Source organism: Urocitellus parryii, chromosome 13 (assembly GCF_045843805.1).
Source record: "Urocitellus parryii isolate mUroPar1 chromosome 13, mUroPar1.hap1, whole genome shotgun sequence".
In the NCBI taxonomy this organism is placed as follows: Eukaryota; Metazoa; Chordata; class Mammalia; order Rodentia; family Sciuridae; genus Urocitellus; species Urocitellus parryii.
The window spans coordinates 57,935,557-57,958,548 of record NC_135543.1 but is presented as its reverse complement, the minus strand read 5'-3'; the positions used below and the strand labels follow the sequence as shown (position 1 = coordinate 57,958,548).

The 22,992-nt window shown below is 34.5% G+C and overlaps 1 protein-coding gene across 2 annotated transcripts in view; it reads right to left on the bottom strand.

Annotated features, from left to right (window-relative positions):
* Window positions 1-22,992, bottom strand: part of Ankrd12 (ankyrin repeat domain 12) — a 121,986-nt gene that overhangs the window by 72,751 nt on the left and 26,243 nt on the right. For both annotated transcript variants that reach the window (XM_026412202.2, XM_026412203.2), the window contains exon 2: window positions 21,352-21,489. In XM_026412202.2, the coding sequence (XP_026267987.1) occupies window positions 21,352-21,438 (87 nt within the window). In that variant the 5' untranslated portion in view covers window positions 21,439-21,489. The remainder of the gene's footprint in view (window positions 1-21,351; window positions 21,490-22,992) is intronic.

The following is a 22,992-nucleotide window of genomic DNA, read 5'->3' as shown; positions in this document are numbered from 1 at the left end:
TATTATTCACTTTTTTTTCGAGTGTGTGTGTGTATTCCCCTTTTTATGAGTTGTTGGGAATCCACTAGGATCCTATGAGTTCACAAGGTACAGACTCTGTTGGTAAACTAAATCCAGTCAAAAGACAGCACATCTTGCTCCACACATAAAATACCCCTGGCTCAAGCTTCAACAATCCTTTAACACAAAGAATAGATAACAAAAGCCCCATACCAACAACCAGGCCATAAGTAAAAAAGGCTATAGGAAGGTAAGCTCGGATCCCACTCGTGGACATCTATTTCTACAACAAAACAGGCAGAGGCTACAACACTGCATCTCATGGAACATACTGTTGCACAGCTGAGTTACACCAGCAGGTCTTCAGTGGTACACTGAGAGCCACTGGAGGTTGAAATTTACATCTTAAGCCTATGTGTCGAAGCTAAAATACCAAAAGCACATAACTTATTACAACAGATATTCAACAAAGGACCTCTCTGTAATAGAGAAAGAGAACTTCGTTTCAACAGATGTACAAGTACACACACCAAATTTATAATTACCCAACTAAGAAGTACTAGGGATGACATTCCAGAGAACATCTATAAAAAAAATGATTATTAAAATGATTAATGAGAGGCTTAGGTTGTGGCTCAGCGGAAGGGCACTCGCCTAGCATGTGTGAGGTCCTGAGTTCGATCCTCAATACCATATAAAAATAAATAAAGATACTGTGTCCAACTAAAAAATAAATATATGTAAAAACTTGATTTCACAGAAAACAGAACTTCAGGCTTCAAAAAGACAGGTATAGGAACCTGAACACTCAGACACAGTAAATAAAAAAGGCAATGACAAGCATATACAGGAATGTTGGGACAACATGAAGAGATCAAACTTGAGAGTCACTGCAATTGAAAAAGAAATGAAGATATAGGCTCATGGTACAAGAACCTTTTTATCAAAAATAATAGAAAACTGTCCAAATCTTACAAATGACATTAACATTCATATATTAAAAACATATATTCCATGCATATAGAACCCCAAACAAAAAAGATCAAAAAAAGAACCTTTCCAAGAGAAATCATAATCAAAATGGAGAATAAGAATAGAATATTAAAAGCTGCAAGAGAAAAAACATCAAGTTACATTTGGATGTAAGTCAATAATGCTTACGTCTGACTTCTCAGCTAAGACTCTAAAATCCAAGAAGGCTCAAATGAGAGAAAAAAGCTTGGGGAAAAAAATGAAAAAAAAAACTGTCAAACTAGATTGCTATATTCAGCAAAGCTATTATTCAGAACTGAAGAGGATAAAAACTATCTACTGTAAGGATAAACTAAAAGAATTCATGATTTCTGAGCCAGCACTACACAAAATGTTTAAATATATACTATACACAGAAGAACTCAAAAACAAACCTAAAGCTCCCGAATGGATGACACTCATAAAAAGAGAAATTAGGAAATACAGATTAAGACTAAATTCAATATATGAAACAAAGCAAAATGTCAGGAAACAGTAATCACCTCTCCATAACAACTGCGAAAGTAAACAGCCTCAATTCTCCAATTAAAAGACACAGACTTGGTAAAGTGGATTAAAAACATGATCCAAATAAATGCTGTTTGCAAGAGACTCATGAAAGGCAAAGACATGGACAGGTCAAAATAAAATAATGAAAAAAGATATTTTATGCAAACTGACTCTGAAAACAAGCAATAGTAGCTATTCTCACATTCAACAAAGCACAAACACACTTCAAGCAGAATTAATCAAAAGAGACAAGGAAGGTCACAACATAAAGGTAAAGGGAAAATTCCCAACAAGAAGATATAAGAATAGTAAATATTTATACCTCAACCTTGGTGTACCTAATTACATGAAAAAAGCAATTCCTGATGTTAACATTCAGATATCTCAACATGGTAATACTGGGCAATTTCAACACACCCTTGTCACCAATAAACAGGTCATCCAGACATTATATGAACAGATACTTATGACCAAAATAATAGTATAAGTGAAATGGACCTAACAGACATAACATTTTGTCCAACAGTACCTTCTCTGCAGCTCATGGAACCAATTCCAAAATGAACTTTAATTACAAAGTAAGTCTCAGCAAATACAAAAAAAATTAAAAAGATAATCCTTTGTATATTACCACCAGATGAAAATGAAATCAAATTAGAAATCAATAGCAAGAAAAACTATAAAAACCACATAGTCACTTGGAAATTGAACAGTAGTCTTTCTTTAATTTATTTTTTAGTTGAAGACAGATGCAATATCTTTATTTATTTTTATGTGGTTCCATCCTTGATCGAACCCAGTGCCTTGCATGTGTGAGACAAGCGCTCAACTGCTGAGCTACAGACCCAGCCCCTGAACAGTAGTCTTCTGAACAAGGAATACTGTTAGAGGAGATATTTAAAAATTCTTAGAAGAAACAAAGAATTGTGAAACAATATACCAAATTTTCTGTAACACTATAAAAAATCTAAGGGCAAGGTAAAACTATTTAATGCCTACAATAAAAAGAACAAAGATCTCAAATGAGAGGCTGGGGATATAGCTCATTTTGTGGAGTGCTTACCTAGCATGTACAAAGCCCTGAGCACCTAGCACCACCAAACAAAGAAAGGGGAAAAAAAAAAAATGAACTATTTAATGTTACATTTCAAGGTCCTAGAAAAGAAGGAACAAACTAATTCCAATACCAATAAAAGACAGGAAAGAGGGAAGTAATACAATTTTAAAAACACAAATAAACAATGTAAGAAAGATAAATAAACTGTGAGCTAAACTACCCAAGAAAAAGAAGGCCTAAATCATGAAATGGACATGAAAAAGGAGATATCACCACATATGTTCATGAAATTCAGAGTAACTACAGACTGCTTTGAAAACTTACATTCTAATAAATTAGAAAATCTAGAAGAAATTGACAAATTTATAGATGCATATGACCTACACAAATTGAACCACGAGGATATACACACCTAAACAGAGGTATGGAAGAAGGCAGAAGTGAACTAGCCAGCTGATGGTGATCTACTCACAATACAGAAAGGAGGCAAAGGAAAAGCAGAATTGAGAAATCACCCAAGGAAAATCCACAACCACAGTTCCTGTGCTCACAGACAGCCACCAAGATCTTCACTACCATAAAAAGAATCCAGCAGAGGGGTACGGGTATACTGTGACCCACAGCAAACACAGGGTCACTTCAGAGCCTGCATCCTGAACTTATTACACACAATAGAAAGAGCCAACTCACAACACTGCACCCTGTGAGAAGTAAGCTTTAAGGCCTCTGAGTTGACAAACCAGAGACTGCTATAGGTAGTTCTAATGGGAACTACCATTAGCATTTAGCTCATACATTAAAAGAACAGAAAGATACCAAATAATAATCTAATCTTATAACTCAATGTCTGAGCAAAAGAAGAACAAACTAACAGAAGACAGGAAATAATTAAACCCAGAGCGGAAATCAATGAAACTTAGATTTAAAAACAATACAAAAGAGCAATGAAACAAAGAGTTGGTTTTTTTGAAAGGATAAACAGTATTTATAAATCCTTATCCAAACTAACCAAAAGAAAGAGGGGGAAAAAAACCTCAAATTATCTAAATCTGAGTTAAAGTGGTAGTTTGAAAAAGGAAATACCACCACAGACACAACTGAAATCCAGAAGATCATAAGAAACTATTTTGAAAATTTATATTCCAATAAGCTAGGGTATACAAAAAACTCAAAAAACTTAACCGAGTCAATAAGTGGACAGAGGAACTAAACAGAAATTTCTGAAAAGAAGAAATACAAACAGTCAACAAATATATGTAAAAATGTTCAACATCTCTAGCAATTAGAGAAATACAAATTATAACTGCACTGAGATTTTACCTCACTCCAGTCAGAATGGCAATTATTAAGGATACAAGTAACAATAAATGTTGGCGAGGATGTGGGCGGGGTGGAACTGGGTATACTTACACATTGCTGGTGAATCTATATACTAGTAAAATCACTCTGGAAAGCAGTATGCAAATTCCTGAAAAAACTAGAAATGAAATCACCATTTGACCCAGCTATCCCACTCTCTGGTATATATCCAAAGGATTTAAAATTAGCATGCTACAGCAACACAGCCTCATCAATGTATATTACAGCAGCAAAATTCACAACTGCTAAACTATGAAGCCAACTTAAGTGCCTTTCAACAGATGAATGGATAAAGAAAATGTGCTATATAAACACAACAAAGAATTACTCAGCCATAAAAAAAGAATGACTTTTATGGCATTTGCCAGGAAATGCACAGAAGTGGGAGACTATTATTTTACTAAGTGAAATAAGCCAGTCCCAAAAAGCCAAAGGTTGAATGTTTTCTCTGATATGCAGAAGCTAATCCAAAATACAGGGGGGGGGGAGGTGTAGAAGAAAGATAAGTGGAGTAGACATAAGGGAATGAATGGAAGGGAGAAGAAATGGGATGAAGAAAGACAGTGGAATGAATCTGACCTAATATTCCTATGTACATACATGAATATATCACAGTGAATGCACACACTATTAAAACACACTAATTAAAAAAAATATAATAGCAGAAAGATCAATGGAGTAGGAGGAAGGGAACAAGCATGGGAGGAAGAAAGAGGAAGGGGAAATACTAGGGACTGATTTAGAACGAATTGTATTTTTTGCTTTTAAAGTCAAAATAAATTCTATATCATTTATAACCAAAAAGAGCCAATAAAAACATGTTAAAAAAAAAAACTAAATACACCAATATCAAGTAATGATATTGAAACAGCAATTAAAAGCTTTCCAAAAAAACAAAAGATTAGTACCAGGTGAATACTCAGATGAGTTCTACCAGGCCTTTAATAAAGAAATAATATCAACTGTCAAACTATTCCATAAAATAGAAAATACTCACAAATTCATTCTATGAAGCCAGTGTCACCCTGGTGCCAAAACCAAACAGAAACATGTCAAAGAAAGAAAACCACAGCCCAACATCCCTGATGAACATCGAAGCAAAAATTCTTAATATGAGAAATCTGCATTCACAAGCACAATGAAGACTGTATGCAAGTGATTTCATCCCTGGGGTGCGAGATTGGCTTCACATATTCGAATCAATAATTGTAATTCACAACATAAATAGAATTAAGGACAAGAATCACATGATACCTCAACAAATGCAGAAAAATCCTTCAACAAAATTCAGCACCCATTAAAACACTGAAGAAGCTAGGGAGATAAGGCACTTACCTCAACATAATAGGATATTTACAACACACTCACAGCCAACATCATACTAAATGAAGAAATAATAAAAATATCTTCTCAAATCAAGAACATGATAGAATTTCCACGCTCACTGTTCCTAGTAGATGTAGTTAGTGAAATTCTAGTCAGAGCAATCAGGCAGAAGAAGATAATTAAAGGGATACAAAAAAGAAAAAGAGGGCTGGGGATGTGGCTCAAGCAGTAGCGCGCTCACCTGGCATGCGTGCGGCCCGGGTTCAATCCTCAGCACCACATACAAACAAAGATGTTGTGTCCGCCAAGAACTAAAAAATCAATATTAAAATTCTCTCTCTCTCTCTCTCTCTCTCTCTCTCTCTCTCTCTCTCTCTCTCTTCCCCCTCACTCTCTCTTTTTAAAAAAAGAAAAGGAAAAAGAAAGTTAAAGTACTTTTACCTTAGAAGACATAAAACCTCCACCAGAGGGCATAGAGAGCTGATAAACTCAGCAAAGTAGCAGGATATAAGATCAATATACAACAATCAATAGCTTTCCTATAAACCAATAATCAATCTATTGAAGAAAAATTTAGACAAATAATTCTATTCACAATAGCCTAAAAATAAAATCAAATACTTAGGCATAAATCTCACTAAGGAAGTTAAAGACCTGTGAAAAGAAAAGTACAGAGCACTGATGAAGGAAACTGAAGAAGATCTTAGGAAATAAAAAGACCTCCCACGTTTTTGTTAGGCAGAATTAATATTGTCAAAATGCATGTATGACCAAAAGCAACTGTCAGATTCAATGTGATTCCCATTAAAATGCCAATAACATTCTCCACAGAACCTAGGAAAAAAAAGACTCCTAAAATTCATATGAAAAAATATAAGACAGAGAATAGCCAAAGAAATACTAACCAAGAAGAGTAATGATAGAGCCAGGCACATCACAAGTTGAAAGCCAGCCTGAGCAAAATAGAGGTGCTAACCAACTCAGACCCTATGTCCCAGTAAAATTCAAAACAGGACTGGGGATGTAGCTTAGTGGTCAAGTACTCCTGAGTTCAATCCCAGGGACCCTTCCTCCCCACAAAAAAAAAAAAAAAAAGAGTGATGATAGAGGCATCATAATACTTGATCTCAAATGATAATACAAAGTGAGAGTAACAAAACCCGAATCTTACTGGCATAAAAACAGACATGAAGACCAATGAAACAGAAGATACACGAGATAAATCCACATAAATTCAGTCATCTGGTCCTTGAAAAAAGTGCTTAAAAAATTTGGAGAAAAGATAACATTTGTAACAAATGGTACCAGGAAAACTGGATATCCATTTGAAGAATGAAATGATGTACATCCCACTCATGATGTACAAAGATCAACTCAGTGTTTCAAAGACCTAAGAATTAAACCAGAACACTGCAAGTGGTAGAAGAAAACACAGTGTCAACATTCCCAATATACAGGCACAGGAATCGTCTTAGTAAGACTCCTGACTCTCGGGCTGGGGATGTGGCTCAAGCGGTAGTGCGCTCGTCTGGCATGCGTGCGGCCCGGGTTCGATCCTCAGCACCACATACCAACAAAGATGTTGTGTCCGCTGAGAATTAAAAATAAATATTAAAAAAATTCTCTCTCTCTCTCTCTCCTCTCTCACTCTCTCTTTAAAAAAAAAAAAAAAAAAAAAAAGACTCCTGACTCTCAAGAAATAAAACTGACATTCAATAAGTGGGATAACATCAAATTAAAAAACTTCTGCACAGCAAAAAAAAAAAAAAAAAAAAAAGGCATAGAGAGCCTACAGAATGGGAGAAAATATTTCCTAGTCACTCTTGTTATAGAGGATTAATATCCATAACATAAATCAATCAATAATATATGGGCAAACAAGCTAAATTGTCATATCTCAAAGGAAATACAAATGGTCAACAAACGTATGAGGAAAAAGTGTTCAGCATCTTGCAAATAGGGAAATGCAAATCAAAACCATGAGATTTCACTTCACCCCAGTTAGAATGGCAATCAGCAGGAATACAAATAACAATTATTGTTAAGAATATAGCCGTGCAGTGTTGGTACAACTGCAAATTGGTACAATCACTTTGGAAAGCAGTATGGGGAATCTTCAGAAGTCTGGGAATGGATCCACCCATAGGACCTAGCTATACCACTATCTGGTTCTTTATCCCGAAGAACTAAAATCAGCATACTATAGTGATACACACATAGCAACATTATAGCAGCACAATTCACAATAGCCAAGTTTCAACCAGCCCACATGCCTATCAAGACATGAACAGATAAAGAAAATGTGGTATACATACACAATGGAGTTTTACTCAACCATAAAGAATGAAATTACTTCATTTGCTGGGAAAGGGATGGAACTGAAGAATATCATGCTAAGTGAAATAATCCACATTCAGAAAACCAAGGGTAGAATTTTTTCCTCTCATGGAGAAGCTAGAGAAAGAGAACCAATCTCACAAAAACAGAAGGGAATCCAACAGAGTAAGGTAATCTTGAAGATGGGAGGAAGAAAGGAGGGAAGAAGGGTAGAAGAAAGATCTCTGCTTCCCATCACCTTGAAGTAAATTTTGTTACTAGATAACAAAATCTACCAAAGTATGCTATGTCCATGTGCCACTACAACACAGTGAATTCCACTTATGTATATAATTGTGAAGTGCTAATTAAAATAATAACAACAGTTAGAAGGATATCAGTAGAGCAAGCAGATGAGGGGAGGAAGGAAGGAAAGAAGGGGCAGAAAGGAAACATACTAAAGAAAAAGGCTGATCAAATTATGTTATGTGCATGTACAAATATGGCATAATGAATTCCACTATTATAATTTACCATAAAAAGATTAAATATTAAAAAATAAATAAAAGTTCTCATTAACCTTAGAAGGAATACTTATACTAAATGTTCAGCTAAGTTCACAGTCATGAGCAACACATGACATTTAAAAATATTCGAACAAAAGTTAAAGTAAATATATTTGGATGGAAGAAAGCAAAGTTAATCTATCTAGTAAGAGACTACCACACTTCTTTCATCAGAGAAACAAAAGTAAATTTCTAATTCAATTTGGAAAAAGAAAATATATCAAATAAAAATTTCATGTACCCAACCACTCAGGTCAAGGTATCCTATTCTCCTGCTCTACAGCTAAAACCCACCATCCAATCAGTACAATACATCTAAACCAGGCTATGAAGCCTCTGTTGTGAAAAGTAAGCAAAAGACTATCAATAAAAGCAAAGGGTATTCTAAAAGAACAACAGAATAAACAAACCTGTGGGAAGTTTAATTGTGAAAATGAGAGAAAAGAGAAAAAAGGTACTACACTTAAACACAACTTCAGAGTGGATATTAAAGTTACGAAAGCATGTTGCTTCTTCTTTATACAACTTAAAAACTAAAGGCCTGGAAAAACTGATAATTTTCTTAGAAAACCTGAATCACTAAAAACTGGCTTATGAACAGAAGAGAAAACCTGTATCCCAAAGGTTCATGTGTTAAAGACTTGGGTCCCCAAAGCAGCAATGTTCAGAGGTGGGACTTTTGGGAATTGACTAGCTCTCATCAGTGGATTTGTCCACTGATGGATCCAGGACTGAATGGACTATTGGAAGGTGATGAAATCTATAGCTGAAAGAAGAGCATGCCCTTGGGGACTATATCTTGTCCATGGCCCTTTCCTCTCTAGCTCTCTGCTTTCCAGTCACCATGAGGTAAGGGGTTTTGCTTCACCATGCTCTTCAGCCATCATAATACTACACCTCACAATGGGCACAGAAATAATGAAGCCAGCCGACCATGGACCAAAACATCTGAAAACAGGAGCCAACATAAATCTTTCCTTCTTTGTCTTCTCAGGTATTTTGTCACTGTAATGGAGAGCTGACTAACACAGAGGCTTAGGGAACAGGCATAAATGCTGAAGTTCTGGCTACTGTTATTTCTATTAGTAACAAACATTCCTCTGTCTCTCCCCAGGAATCCTGTGTCATCTGTGAGCATCCATAAAATTGATCAGCTTCCAAACAGGGTAAAATCTCAGGTCTCTCCTGGTTTTTGATAAGGTAAATTTAATTTTCATTATTTTTACATGTATTTTGAAACTCTTCCACAATAAACGTGTATTATGTTACCCAAATAATAAAATTTCTTTATAATAATTTGGATAGACAATCAAGGACTTAACTATACTAATGATGATGAAAGGATAGAACTATTTTATTCAGAAGGTTAAAATTATTAATATGCTCTCGTATATTAGGAAAACTCAGGTTTTAGATTATCACATGAAGCTTTTTGTAAGATTCTATTTTATTAGTCATAAATATTGATTAAACTATGCCTAATTTAAATGCATTTAAGAAGTTAAAGTTTGGTTCCAGCTTTTTATTAGGATTTCAAAACAATAATATTCTGTCATAGTTAACAGTAAAGGGGTGTCTACATATAATAGAACTGTATATTAATTTCTTAAAATTTTAAGGGGGTGGGGGGAGAGCAGAACCCAAAAGATGGCTTCAAGGTTACTAAGAAATGACAATCAAAAAATATGAATTGCAAAAATACACTGCTATGGTCATACTTTCTTTTTCTCCCCCCATCTTTCTGATTTCTTCATCCTGTCTTAAGGAACAGAAGCAACATGACCTATGAGCAGGAAATTACTGCCTTTCCTCTCTTTATATGCAAATAAGCAGCATTTATTCATAAAATGTTGAGGGAAAAACATCAAACAGCAGCTTTGGATGTCATGTTGCTATGAAATCCCAAAGCATACTAATAAGTGCATCAGGCATATTGCTTTTCATTTTTTATTTTCATCCACATAAATGTGATAGGGAAAATACACAGTATCATTGATTAGAGATTGATTAGTTAACAATACTTTTATAAAGTTAAAAATTAATAAAGTTTAATATTCATTCTTCCCACTGAATTCATTCCTGCCTAATGACACAGTGAAGTCACTCCTATCTAATGTTAGAGACTCATCACCTATCCTGCATTCTTGATGAGCAAATCTCAACTTAGTACTTACTATTGCAACAGATTCATATCTGTTTCTTTTGGTTAGACTACCCTTTACTTCTGCTTTCATGGGAGTAAAATTCTTATCCTTGACAATACAGATTAAACATCTTTACTACTGTGAGACCACCCTTAAACTGATCAACCATCTCCTTTCTTCCCCTATCTATGTTCTTTTCAATACTTTAATTAGTGTGCTTATTACATTGGTACAGCAATTCTCAATTATGGTTCTGAGACCATTTCAAAGATGATCTATGTTTCTCATTCTCTCAAGAGGATATGCTGGGGTAAAAATGTTCTAAAATCAAATATGATTATAATTACACAACTCTATAAATATACTAAAAACTACTTCGTTGTATACTTAAATTTATAGCAGGTGAATTACATCTCAATAAAACCAATAAGAAGTGACTTTAAATTTAAAAAATTCTATCAAGATCAAAGACAACTGAGAAAATTCATGGCTGAAGACCTACTTATGTATGGTAAATCTAAATAAAAATTCTTACAGGCTATAAGGAAATGACACCAGACAATAACTTGAATTCATAGGAAAAAATTAAAAGTGCCAAAACTTATAAATATTATAACATTCTGTTACTGGATTAATAACATGAAGATATAATCTAAATTACAAAAATAACACAAAGAAAGGGAAAGTAATGAAGCTAAATTGGAGTGAAGTTGCTATTTTTTAATAAAATTATCAGTACTAACCCATAGTAAACTGAAAAATTAGGATGTATATTATAATCTCTAGGTCAATATCTAAGATAATTTGAATAATTTTAAAATCAGAAGTATTAACAGGCATGGTGGAACATGCCATAATCTGTTACTTGGGAGGCTGAAGCAGGGCTTACAAATTTGAGGCCGATATTACCAAAAGTGGTCTATAATTTCAAAGTAATTCCTATCAAATTACCAATAACATTCTTCACAGAACAAGGGGAAAAAGTCATAAAATTCATTTGAAAGAAATAACACCAAGAATAGACAGCAATTCTAAGCTAAAAAAGCAAGGCTTGACGCATCACAACACCTGATTTCAAATTATACTATAGAGCTAGAATAACAAAAGCAGAACAGTACTGGCATAAAAAGATATACAGACCAAGGGAGTGGAAGACACAGAGACAAAACATACAAACACTCAGGGCTGGGCTTGTGGCTCAGTGGTAGCGAGCTCACCTAACATGCGTGAGGCACTGGGTTCGATCCTCAGCACCACACAAAAACAAAGACAATAAAGTCCATCAACAACTAAAAAAAATTAAAAAAAAAAAAACATACAGACACAGTCACCTGATCCTTTAAAAAGGTGCAAAAAGACACAATGAAGAAAAGACAGAGTCTTTAAAAAAAATGGTGCAGGAAAACTGGATATTCATATGTAGAAGAATAAAACTATATACCCAGCTTATCTCTCATCCTGCAAAAAAAATCAACTCAAAATGAATCAAAGACATAGCAATAAGAGCATAAACTCTGCAACTGCTAGAAGAAAACATAATGTCAACACTCCAACACACAGGCACAGACAGCAACTTCCCCAATAGAATGCTTAAATGTCAGGAAATAATTCCAATAACTAATGGGATGGCATCAAATTAAAAACCTCTGTATAGAGGAGATTCAAGATGGCTGATGAGAGGAAAACTGTATTTTCAGTTGCTCTATGACTCGAGTTTCAAGCAGCAGGAGTACTGCTTTTCAGTGAAGTAGGTCAAAGAAGAATTTCACTAAAATTCAATATTGGACAGAGTGCCTTAAAAACTCAGAAATTTTGGTGCCCTGAACCAAGAACAAGAACCAGTACATCCAAGGTCAAGCCAGGTAAAGCAACAGCATTGGTGCAACACAGAAGGGAGGGAAAACAGAGAGAAACACAACAGATTTGGCATGGAAAAACCTGTAGATCAGAAAAGTAGACTAATTTAGTTGATGCAGAGACTGCACAAAGAACTAGTATTTGAAAAGTGCTCTCTATTTCTCAACTGGCAGGTTGAAAGCTCACATAATAGCAACCTTAAGGAGTCCACACTGCAGCTTGCTGCTGGAACCCAGGAAATCATAGCAAACATTGCAACACTGCCCCATCAAGCGCGGGACGCACAGCCTAGGGTACAGACTAGGAACACGAGTGAAAAAAGGCAAAAGAAAATTGTACCCAGGGGAATTCAGGTCAGAAAAATGAAGAGAAATCCAGCTCACTTTCTCTTTGAATCTGGAAGCTGTAGAGGGTAATGAATCTGAATAAGTGTGTGTGAATACACTCCGGGACTAAACCCAGGAAGACTGTGTTCATGGGCAGCAGTGTGTGGGAAGAATTGACACCCCTGATCCATGAGCATAACTGTTAGGAGGCTCCTGAGACCCACACTGGCATCTGCTAGGGTCCCATGGTGTGCTATCTAATCTCGCCAGAGCAGACACCACCCAACAAAGCCCCTAAAGGCCTGATTAGACCAAGTTTCCTTGATAACAACTCCCGTCTTAGAACTCAGGAGCCTCTCCCTGAAAGTGCATGAATCTGGACGGTGCACAGAAGACTCCTATTCAAAGTACTACTGTCCTACTTTAAACTAGTGAGAAGGGAAGCTGAATGTTATTTCAAATACTATCAACTTTAGACCATTCCAATTGGCAGGCAGTGAGCAACATAAAAACAGGAAGGGTTAACTCTCAGCCCTTGCTCTTGCTCGCTATCAATACCAGTGCAAGAAGAAATGGAAAGAACAGTTGGGTATAAGGTGGTGAACAACCAGTCTTGAATACCTTGGTGGAGATGATTCTTTCATTGTTCATTTAAAATAGTCCTCCTTTGGTGTGTCTTTGTTTATGTGTGCTGTTGGTTCATGGACATATGTTTTATTTTTGTTTTTACCATTTTTAGCATTCTTAATGTGGTTACTTTTCCTTGTTTTTTGAGGGTTAAATTTTTTGTTTTAGTTTGGTTTTATTTCTTTCTCTTCCTCCCTTTTCTTCTCTAACAGCCAAATTCTCTTATTCATTGTCCTATTTAATTTCCTACTTTTTTATAAACATCAGTAGTTGCATCTCTTCCGCATTCTGTGTTCACATTTTGAACACTATAGACTCTCTTCTACCTTCCTATTACATTTTCTTTTCTATTAATGAACTGCATTTTATAACTTCTTAGAACTATTTGGTTTATGTAACTCCCACCCCCACCAATTCTGACATCTTAATCATTACTGCTGTGGATTACATAGCTGGCACCTGCTGTCTAATGCCAAATCTATTTCACAGTTATTGTTTTTGCTGTTGGCAACTGCTGACCCACACCATTCCTGTTCTTATGGTAATTAGTGATAACTGTGGTAATTTAGTGGTGTTATAGTTGCAGCAAGGTATTTACTTAAATGCTCTATATTGTGTGCATCACTTGTTACTACTATTTCTTTCCCACTTTTCTGTAAGGTTCTGGGAATCTATTGGGAGACTACAAGTTCACAGGGTAGAGACTCTGCTACTAACAAACTAAATTCAATCAAAAGACAGTACATCTTGCTTCACATGCAAATTAACAACAATCAAACTTTAGCTATACTTTAATATAAACAATAAAAACACACAAAAAAAATCAAAACAACAAGTATTCAAGTAAGAATGGCTAGGAGCAGCCCTCCGGTCCTACACATGGACCTGTACTCTGATAGCAAAAAGAGAATTAACACAAAGGCTGTGAATACACCTCTGAGGGAGATCATAATCTAGAGCACTCTAGGGCACTCTGGCAACAGAAAGCTGTGCTCCTAAAAAGCCACACTTAGTGTGGAAGAGAAATTTGTCTCAAAAGATACATAAAATCCAATACAGGAATATAAGAAATATGAAATGGTAACACAACACCTCCTAGAGTTTATAATTCACTAACAACTGACTTCAAAGACATTAAAGTGGATGAAAGAATAAACAATGCCAAAGAATGATTATGAAAATAATCAAGTAATTCCAAAGAACATAAAAAATAACAGTGAATTAAGGAAGTCAGTACAGAATATGACATTAAAAAAGGAGATAGAGATATTGAAAAAGAACCAAACAGAAATCCTGGAAATGAAAGACACAATAAATTAATCAAAATAAAATATTCAGTTGAAAGTCTAATAATAGAGTAGACCATGCTGATGATAAAATTTCAGAACTAGAAGACAAAGTGGCTGGCCTTGAACATTTAGGCAGAATTAAAGAAAACAAGCACTCATGATCAGAGTATACAAGAACTCTGGGATATTATGACACCAAATTTAAAATCACTGGAATTGAAGAGGGTTTTGAGATATAGGCTAACAGAATGGATTTCTTCAGGGAAATAATAACAAAAAATTTTGCAAATCTTAAGAATGAGACGGACATCCAGATACAGGACATTCAAATCCCCAAATAGACAAGATCAAAAAAGAACCTCTCCTTGACACATTATAACAAAAATGCCTAAAATATAGAAAACAAAATTTCAGAAGTCTCTAGATTAAAACATCAGGTCACATTTAGAGGCAAGTTACTTTTGATTTCCAAGATAAATAAAAACTAACAGGATTCATGACTACTAAGGCAGTACTACAGAATTTCCTTAAAGAAATACTCCACATAGAATAAAAACCAAATTCCAGAACCCAAAAATAAACAAATCTCATTTGAAGAACAGTACCAAATTAAATATCAGAAATTAATCAAAAGGAAAGAAATAATAAACATCTCTTTTTTAAATAAATACTGAATGTAAATAGACTCTCCAATTTGAAGGCATAGGCTGGTAGAATGCTTTAAAAAAATAAGACTTTATGTTGTTGCAAGACACTTTACAAGAAAATATTGTCACAGGTTCAAAGTGAAAGGACCTGTCAAAATTGAATAAATTTTGATATACTAATATACTATACAAATGGAGCCCCCAAACAAGCAGAAGTAGCTCTCCTCATATCAGACAAAGGCAAGTTCAAGCCAAAATTAATCAAAAGAGACAAAGAAAGTCACTTCATACTGGTATACAGAACAATTTGACAAGAAAATATGATAGGAAATACTTCTGCCCCAAATATTCATGTACCTAATTACATAAAAGAGACACTATGCAAATTAAAATCTCAGATGGAGCCCTATGCAATATTACTGGGTGATCTCAACACACCTCTCTCACCAATAGATAGGCATTCAGGCATGAACTCAAAAAGACTCTTTGGATCTGAAAAATATTATAAATCAAATGGATTTAACAGATACCTACAGATTATTTTATCCTAAAATACCTAAATACACCTTTCTTCTTAGGGTTAGGGTTAGGGTTAAGGCTCATGGAATCTTCTTCAAATGAAACATATTTTAGGTCACAAAGTAACTCTTAGCAAATACAAAAAAATCTGATATAATTTCTTGCATCTTATCACATGATAATGGAATAAAATTAGAAATCAATAACAAAACACCCTACAGAAACTATAAAAAAACATGAAGTTTGAATAGTACACTTTTGAATGATGAATGGATGATGAAAGAAATCAGGGAGAAATTTTTAAATTCTTAGAATCAAACAAGAATAGTAATAGAACATATCGGAAACACTGGGACATTATGAAGGCAATATAAAAAGAAAGTGTATGAGTGCCTACATAAGAAAATCAGAAAAATCCCAAATAATTTACTGATGCATCTCAGGGATCTTGAAAACAGCAAACTAATACCAAAACCAGTAGAAGGGAAGAGGAAATAATTACGATTAGAGCTGAAATCAATACAATTGATAACTAAAAAAAGACTCAAAGGACAAATGAAACAAACAGTTGGGTCTTTGAAATAATAAGACTGATGAGCCCATAGCTCAAACTATCCCAAAGAAGAGAAGACTCCAGCCAGGCACAGTGGTGCATGCCTATAATTCCAGCTGCTCAGGAGGCTAAGGAAGGAGGATATTGAGTTCAAAGCCAGCCTCAGCAAAATCAAGGCACTAAGCAACTCGTTGAGACCCTGTCTCTAAATAAACATACAAAACAGAGCTAGAGATGTGGTTCAGTGGTAGAGTGCCCCTGAGTTCAATTCCCATAACAGAAAGAAAGAAAGAAAGAAAGAAAGAAAGAAAGAAAGAAAGAAAGAAAGAAAGACCCAAACTGATGAAATTAAGAGATGAAAAAGGAGAAACATTACAGAGACATCATAGAAATCCAGAGGCTTACCAGGGACTATTCTGAACATACTCTCATAAATTGGAAAACGTAGAAGAAATGGATACATTTTTAGATACATGAGACCTGTCAAAATTGAATAAGGACGACACATAAAACCTAAACACACGGAACAAGCAATGAGATAGAAGCAGTAATAAAAATACTTCCAACACAGAAAATTCCAGGACAAGGTTGATTCTCAGTTCTTTAGAGGTCTGGTAGCATTCAGCTAACGCCAATGCTCTTTAAATCATTCCATGAAATAGAAAGAGACGGAATACTTCCAAATTCACTCTATGAAAACCAGTATCAGTCATACAAAAAAACAGATAAGGACACATCAAGGAAGAAAACTGCACACCAACGTCATTGATGAACTTAGATGTAAAAACCTTAATAAAATACTAGAAAAACATATTCGACAACATATTAAGAACATTGTACATCTTGACCAAGTTGGTTTTGTCCCAGAGATGCAAGAATGGCTTAACATACACAAACCAATAAATGTAATTCATCACATAAACAGATTAAGGACAAAAAAAAACTTTGACATGTCAATAGATACAGAGAAAGCCTTCAACAAAATTCAAAATTCAGCACCCATTCGTGAAAAAAAAACACTGAAGACACCAACCTCAGAAAGACAAGGAACCTATCTTAACATCATAGAAGCTTTATACAAAAAGCCCAAAGCCAACATCATAATGAATGGGGAAAAACTAAAAAGCATTTCCTTTGAAATCTGGAACAAAACAAGTATATCTACTTACATCACTCCTATTTATTATAGTACTAAAAATTCTAGCCAGAGGAATCAGGCAAGAGAAGAAAACAAAAGGGATAAAAATAGGAGAAGAAGATGTCAAATTATTATCATTTGCAAATGACATGATCCTGTACTTAGAAGATCCAAAAACTCCACTGAAAGACTGCTACTGTTAAAAAGCAAATTCTGTGAGTAGCTAGTTACAAATTCAACAAATAAAAATCAAAAGCTTTTCTATGCACTAATGATGAATCTAAGAAAACACTTAGAAATAAATCTAATCAAGGAGGTGAAAACACTTAGAAATAAATCTAATCAAGGAGGTGAAGACAGAAATTGAAGACTTCAGGAGATGGAAAGATCTCACATGTTCATGGATAGGTAGAATTAATATTTATTAAAATGGCCACACTAGCAAAAGCAATATACAGATTCAATGCAATTTCCACCAGAATACCAATGACTTTGTTCACAGAACTAAAAAACACAGTCCTAAAATTCATTCGAAAGAATAAACACCCAAACAGCCAAAGTAATTCTAAGCCAAAAAAACAATGCTGGAGGTATCACAATACCTGATGACCTATGGTAAATAATAGAAGACACAAGTACATACAGATTCAGTAATCTGATCCTCAATAAAGGTGCCGAAACATACACTAGAGAAAAGACAGCCTCTTTAACAAATGGTGCTGTTAATCTAGTTATCCATATGTATCAGAATGAGAATAAGTCTTTATCTCTCATCCTACACAAAAATCAACAAATCAAAGATCTAAGAATTAGACCAGAAATTATACAACTCCTAGAAGAAAACACAGGGCCAATGAAACCAGTCCCAAAGGGGGTGTGGGTCAGGGGAGGGAAGTAAGCTTCTGACAGCAAAAAATTAAAAGCATGAAGAAGAAAAACTAAAATACGGGAGGAAAACCTTTACTACTCTGACAGAGAATCAATATCCAGAATATATAAATAACTCCAAAAAAAAAAAAAACCCACCAAAGGAACAACCCAATCAATGAATAAGGAAATGAACTAAAGATATTTCTCAAAAGAAGAAATAGAATTGCCAACAAATGTATGAAAAAAATGTCCAATATCTTTAGCAATTAGGAAAATGCAAATCAAAACTACACTGAGATTTCAACTCACTCCAGTCAGAATGGCAGCCATCAAGAATACAAATAATAATAAACACTAGAGGGGATATGGGAAAAAAGGAACACTTTGGTGGGTGAAAAGCAGTATGGAGGTTCATCAAAAGACAAGGAATGAAATCCCGATGTGATCCAGCTATACCACTCCTTAGCATTTATCTTAAAGAATTAAAGTCAACATACTGTAGCAATAGATGCATGATCATGTTTACAGCAGCAAATTACAACAGCAAATTATGAAACCAGCCTAGGTATCTGTAAACAGTTTGATAAAGAAAAGTGTGGTTTATAAACACAATTCAGAGTGAAGTTATGTCATTTGCAGGTTAACAGATACAACTTGAGAACATATGTGAAGTGAACTAAGAAACACTAAAAATTGACTGGTTCATGTGTTTTCTCTCCCATGTGGAAGCTAGAGAGAAACAAAAGAGGAAAAGAAGGTGAGAGGGTGTGAGAGAGAGAGAGAGAGAGAGAGAGAGAGAGAGAGAGAGAATGAATAGCAGGGGTCTCATGAAAATAGAAAGAAGACTAGTAGAGTAGAGGAAAGCAATCAGGGGGTGGAGAGAGGAGAAATAATGGGGAACAAAATTGACCAAATTATAGTATGTACAAATATGTAACAACACATTCCTTTCTTGTAATTACAATGTATCCTAAAATAAATAAATAAACAAATAAAAAGTTTGAGGCCAACCTGGACAACTCAGCAAGAACCTATCTTAAAAAAGATTGGAAAAAAAAAAAAGGTTGGTGATTGTACCTCAGTGATAGGGTAATCCTAGATTCAATCCCTAGTACTAAAAACCAAATAAATAAATAAAATAAAAATCAGAAAAATAAAAATACTGAAAAGTATTTAAAACCAAAAAAGGCAACAAAGAAGAAGAAACATGTATGAACAAAAAGAAAAATAATAGATATAAATAAACTCTTACTAGATAAAAAACACATCAATAATTATATTAAATATCAGTGGACTAAATATGCAAATGCCAGGGACTGCCAGTACAATCAGGCAAGAAAACATAAAATCCAGACTGGCAAATAAGTAAAATTATCCAAAGTCACAGATGATATGATCTTATATATAGAAAATCCTAAGCAATCATAAACTCTTAGAGCCAATAAACAAGTAAGGTCACAGGATACAAGACCATTATATAAAATTAAGTTGTATTTCTATTTTATCAACAAAAAATCTAAAATGAAAGTATCTAAAATAGCATTGACATAAAAAATACTTGTAAATAATTTAACAATAAAAGTACTAAATTTGAACACTGAAGACTACCACAGTTCTAAGAAAAACTGAAAAGGACCTAAATAAGTGGAGCAAACAAGCTCGTATACTGGAAGACAATATTATTAAGAGATACTACCCAAAATGACCTAAAGATTCAATATACAGGGCTGGGGTTGTGGCTCAGTGGTAGAGTGCTCACCTAGCGTGTGAGAGGCCCTAGGTTCAATCCTCAGCACCACATAAAAATTAAAAAAAAAAATAAAGGGATTGTGTCCAGCTACAACTAAAAAATAAAAGATTCAATATACAGCTTCAATAAAATTCCCATTAAAATCCTAATAGGCTATTCTTTTCAATGGACTCTGAATAGCCAAAACTATTTTGAAAAGAAGACAATATGAAAACAGATACTTCTTGAAGTTTGAAAGCAGATTTACGATTTCTCGGGGATGGGATAAGAGTGGGGACCAATTGCAAATAGGCAACAAGGATCTTTTCACAGTGATGGAAATAGTGTAAAACTAGATTGTGATGACAGCTGTATGGATCTGTTAGCAAAAAACTAGGGGAAACTTCAGATGTCCTTCAACAAGAAAATGGCTTTAAAAGAAATAGACTCAAAACAAAAAAAGAAAACAAAGAAAAATTTGAAATAATGTATAAAACCAACTAGAAAAGGAAACTAGAGATAATGAGATCAGTTAGAAGACATTAGTTTATAGGTTCTGGGTATCTAAATAAAATAGGATGGAGAAGGACAGATGGAAAAAGAATCACCTGTCATCGGCACTAATTACTAAGACAACTGTTAACATTTATTAAGCATTTACTTGTGTCAACCCTTGTGTTAACTATAATATGCTATTTCTCCAACAAAACAACCATTTAAAGCATTATTTCCCTCTATTAGATATAGAAATACTAAGGATGGAGAAGTTATATAAATTTACCCAAGTTACAGACCTGGAAAATGTGGTGGCTAGTGTGTATATGTGTTTTGTCAACAAAGATTAGGAGGTAGGGAAAGAAATGCCAAATAACTGTGAAGTCTTGGCACTTCCCCCTTTCTTGTGATTAATTATTTTTTAGTTGTAACCATGTTCATATCAGGGAATGAAATAACTGTATCCTCAGGAATCCAACTGATTTCTGGTGCTTATATAAATAGTTTGTACTTACCTGGTATTATGGTTTAGATATAGAATGCTCCCCAGAGGCCCATGTGTTTAAGGGCTGTGTCCCCAGCATACACAGTAGAATTAAGAGGAAGTGGAACCTTTAAGAGGTGGTGCCCAGTACTAAATCTTAGGTCACTCCGTGCATGCCCTCAAAAAGATAACGGGAATCCAGCCCTATCTCTTCTCTTCTTTTACTGGCCATGAGGTAAATGTCTCAGCTCCTCCAAAAACCACTTATTGCCTCACCACAGAACTTAAAGCAGTGGGCTCAACTGCCCATGCACAGAAACCTACAAAACTGTGAGCCAAAATAAACTTTTAAACCTTTCTTCATTGCAAATCACTTCAGGTATTTGTGTTATAGTAATGGAAAGCTGACAAACACATCTGACATCAATGTGGCTTTTTATTTTATGAGTAATTATTAAAACTACCAAATTTGGTGTCATTTTCGCCAGTTCCAAAAGAATAAAAACAACTTAAGTTACAATCATGTACCTTTCTTCCATATGGCTTCTCTACCATATTGCTGTCACTGTCAGAATTTTCACTCTGAACTGGTTTTGCAAACCCAGATTTGGGCATTTTATAGCTGTTCAGCTAGCTTCTTCTTCTATCAGTCTTCTCATCCTGGATCTGTAAAGAATGGATATATGAGTTATTTGTGTGTGTGTGTGTGTGTGTGTGTATATATATGTGTGTGTGTGTGTGTGTGTGTGTGTGTGTATATATGTGTGTGTGTATGTATGTATGTGTATATATACACATACACACACACACACACACACACACACACACACGATAGAACCTCTTAAAATTAGGCACCACCACCACGATTAGTCCAATTTTTTGTTTTCTCCATGTCTCTATAAATCATTTATTTTCTCAAAGCTATTCCAACCTAAAATAAGTTTTTACTTAACAATTTGAGGTTCTAATTAAAGTTCTGTTGTTCAAGTCCACTTAACTAGTCACTGACAAAAAAGAAAATCATGTTATTTCCCATCTTCTCTACACTACGAATACCTTTTGCTTTCTGAATAACCACAAGCAGTGAAATCTCCAAATACATTCCCTACTAGTTCTGTGTTGGCTGGAATTCATTTCTGAAGATTCAATCAAGAACCTAATTAGTCTGATTGGTTATTTTACATCATGTAATTTCCTATATTAAGCCTTTTCCTACTTAAAATCCCTAGTATAATTTTTAATTCTTCACTGAATATCCCAAGACATTTAATAATTTTATTAACCTGTTCACCAATACAATATTTATGTTGCATTGTAATTATTAGTATTTGCACCATTTGCTTTCCAATTAGTTCAGCCTATTCTCTCCTACTCTGTATCCTGCCAAAAGTTATACTTAAGACAGGGTTATGCTTGAGAAAGCTAGAAAAAGTTTTTGAGGTTTTATATGTAAAAGAGGAAGATGAAGCTAGACTTGTTTTGCTGTCTGATGAGCTATTAGCCATGCATGGCAATTTAAAGCTTAATTAAAATTAGATGACATTAGAGTAGCTATTACAATTTACACTGCAGATATATAATTCTATCATCACAGAAAGCTTTAGTGCACTGTATTGGGTTAGACAGAGGCTAACCCAATAAGCAGAATGACTTATGAGTTTATTTTTAACTCTTCATGTTATAAATTTCTTATACATGAATATCATTGGTCCAAGAAAACTGTCATTCTAATACTTACGTGAATAATTAAAATCTAAACACTGTCAATCAAGTAGTAAATAAATCTACTATGCTCTTGAAATTGTTCTACTGGTTAAAATTTTGGTTTTGATGTTTTCTTGACTTTTCAGAGAAAAAATACAGCTTATACCTTAGGGCCACTCAACTGTTTCAACTATTACCAAATAAACAGAATCGTTTAAACAGCAGTGTCTTCAAAGCTGGCTATGTGTAAATCTTAGGCAGAGACAGAATTATATAAGTCATGAAACACAAACTCAAAACTGAGTGTTATAATAACACAAATCATCAGCTTAAGTGAAACTAAGAAAGTAATAGTAATCTCTCCTTTGTAGATGAAGCAAAGCAAGTTACTAGTGAACTAAAGGAGTACGGTGAATATTAAAATACTATAGGCAATATAGTAAATAGATTATTTTATGAAACTAT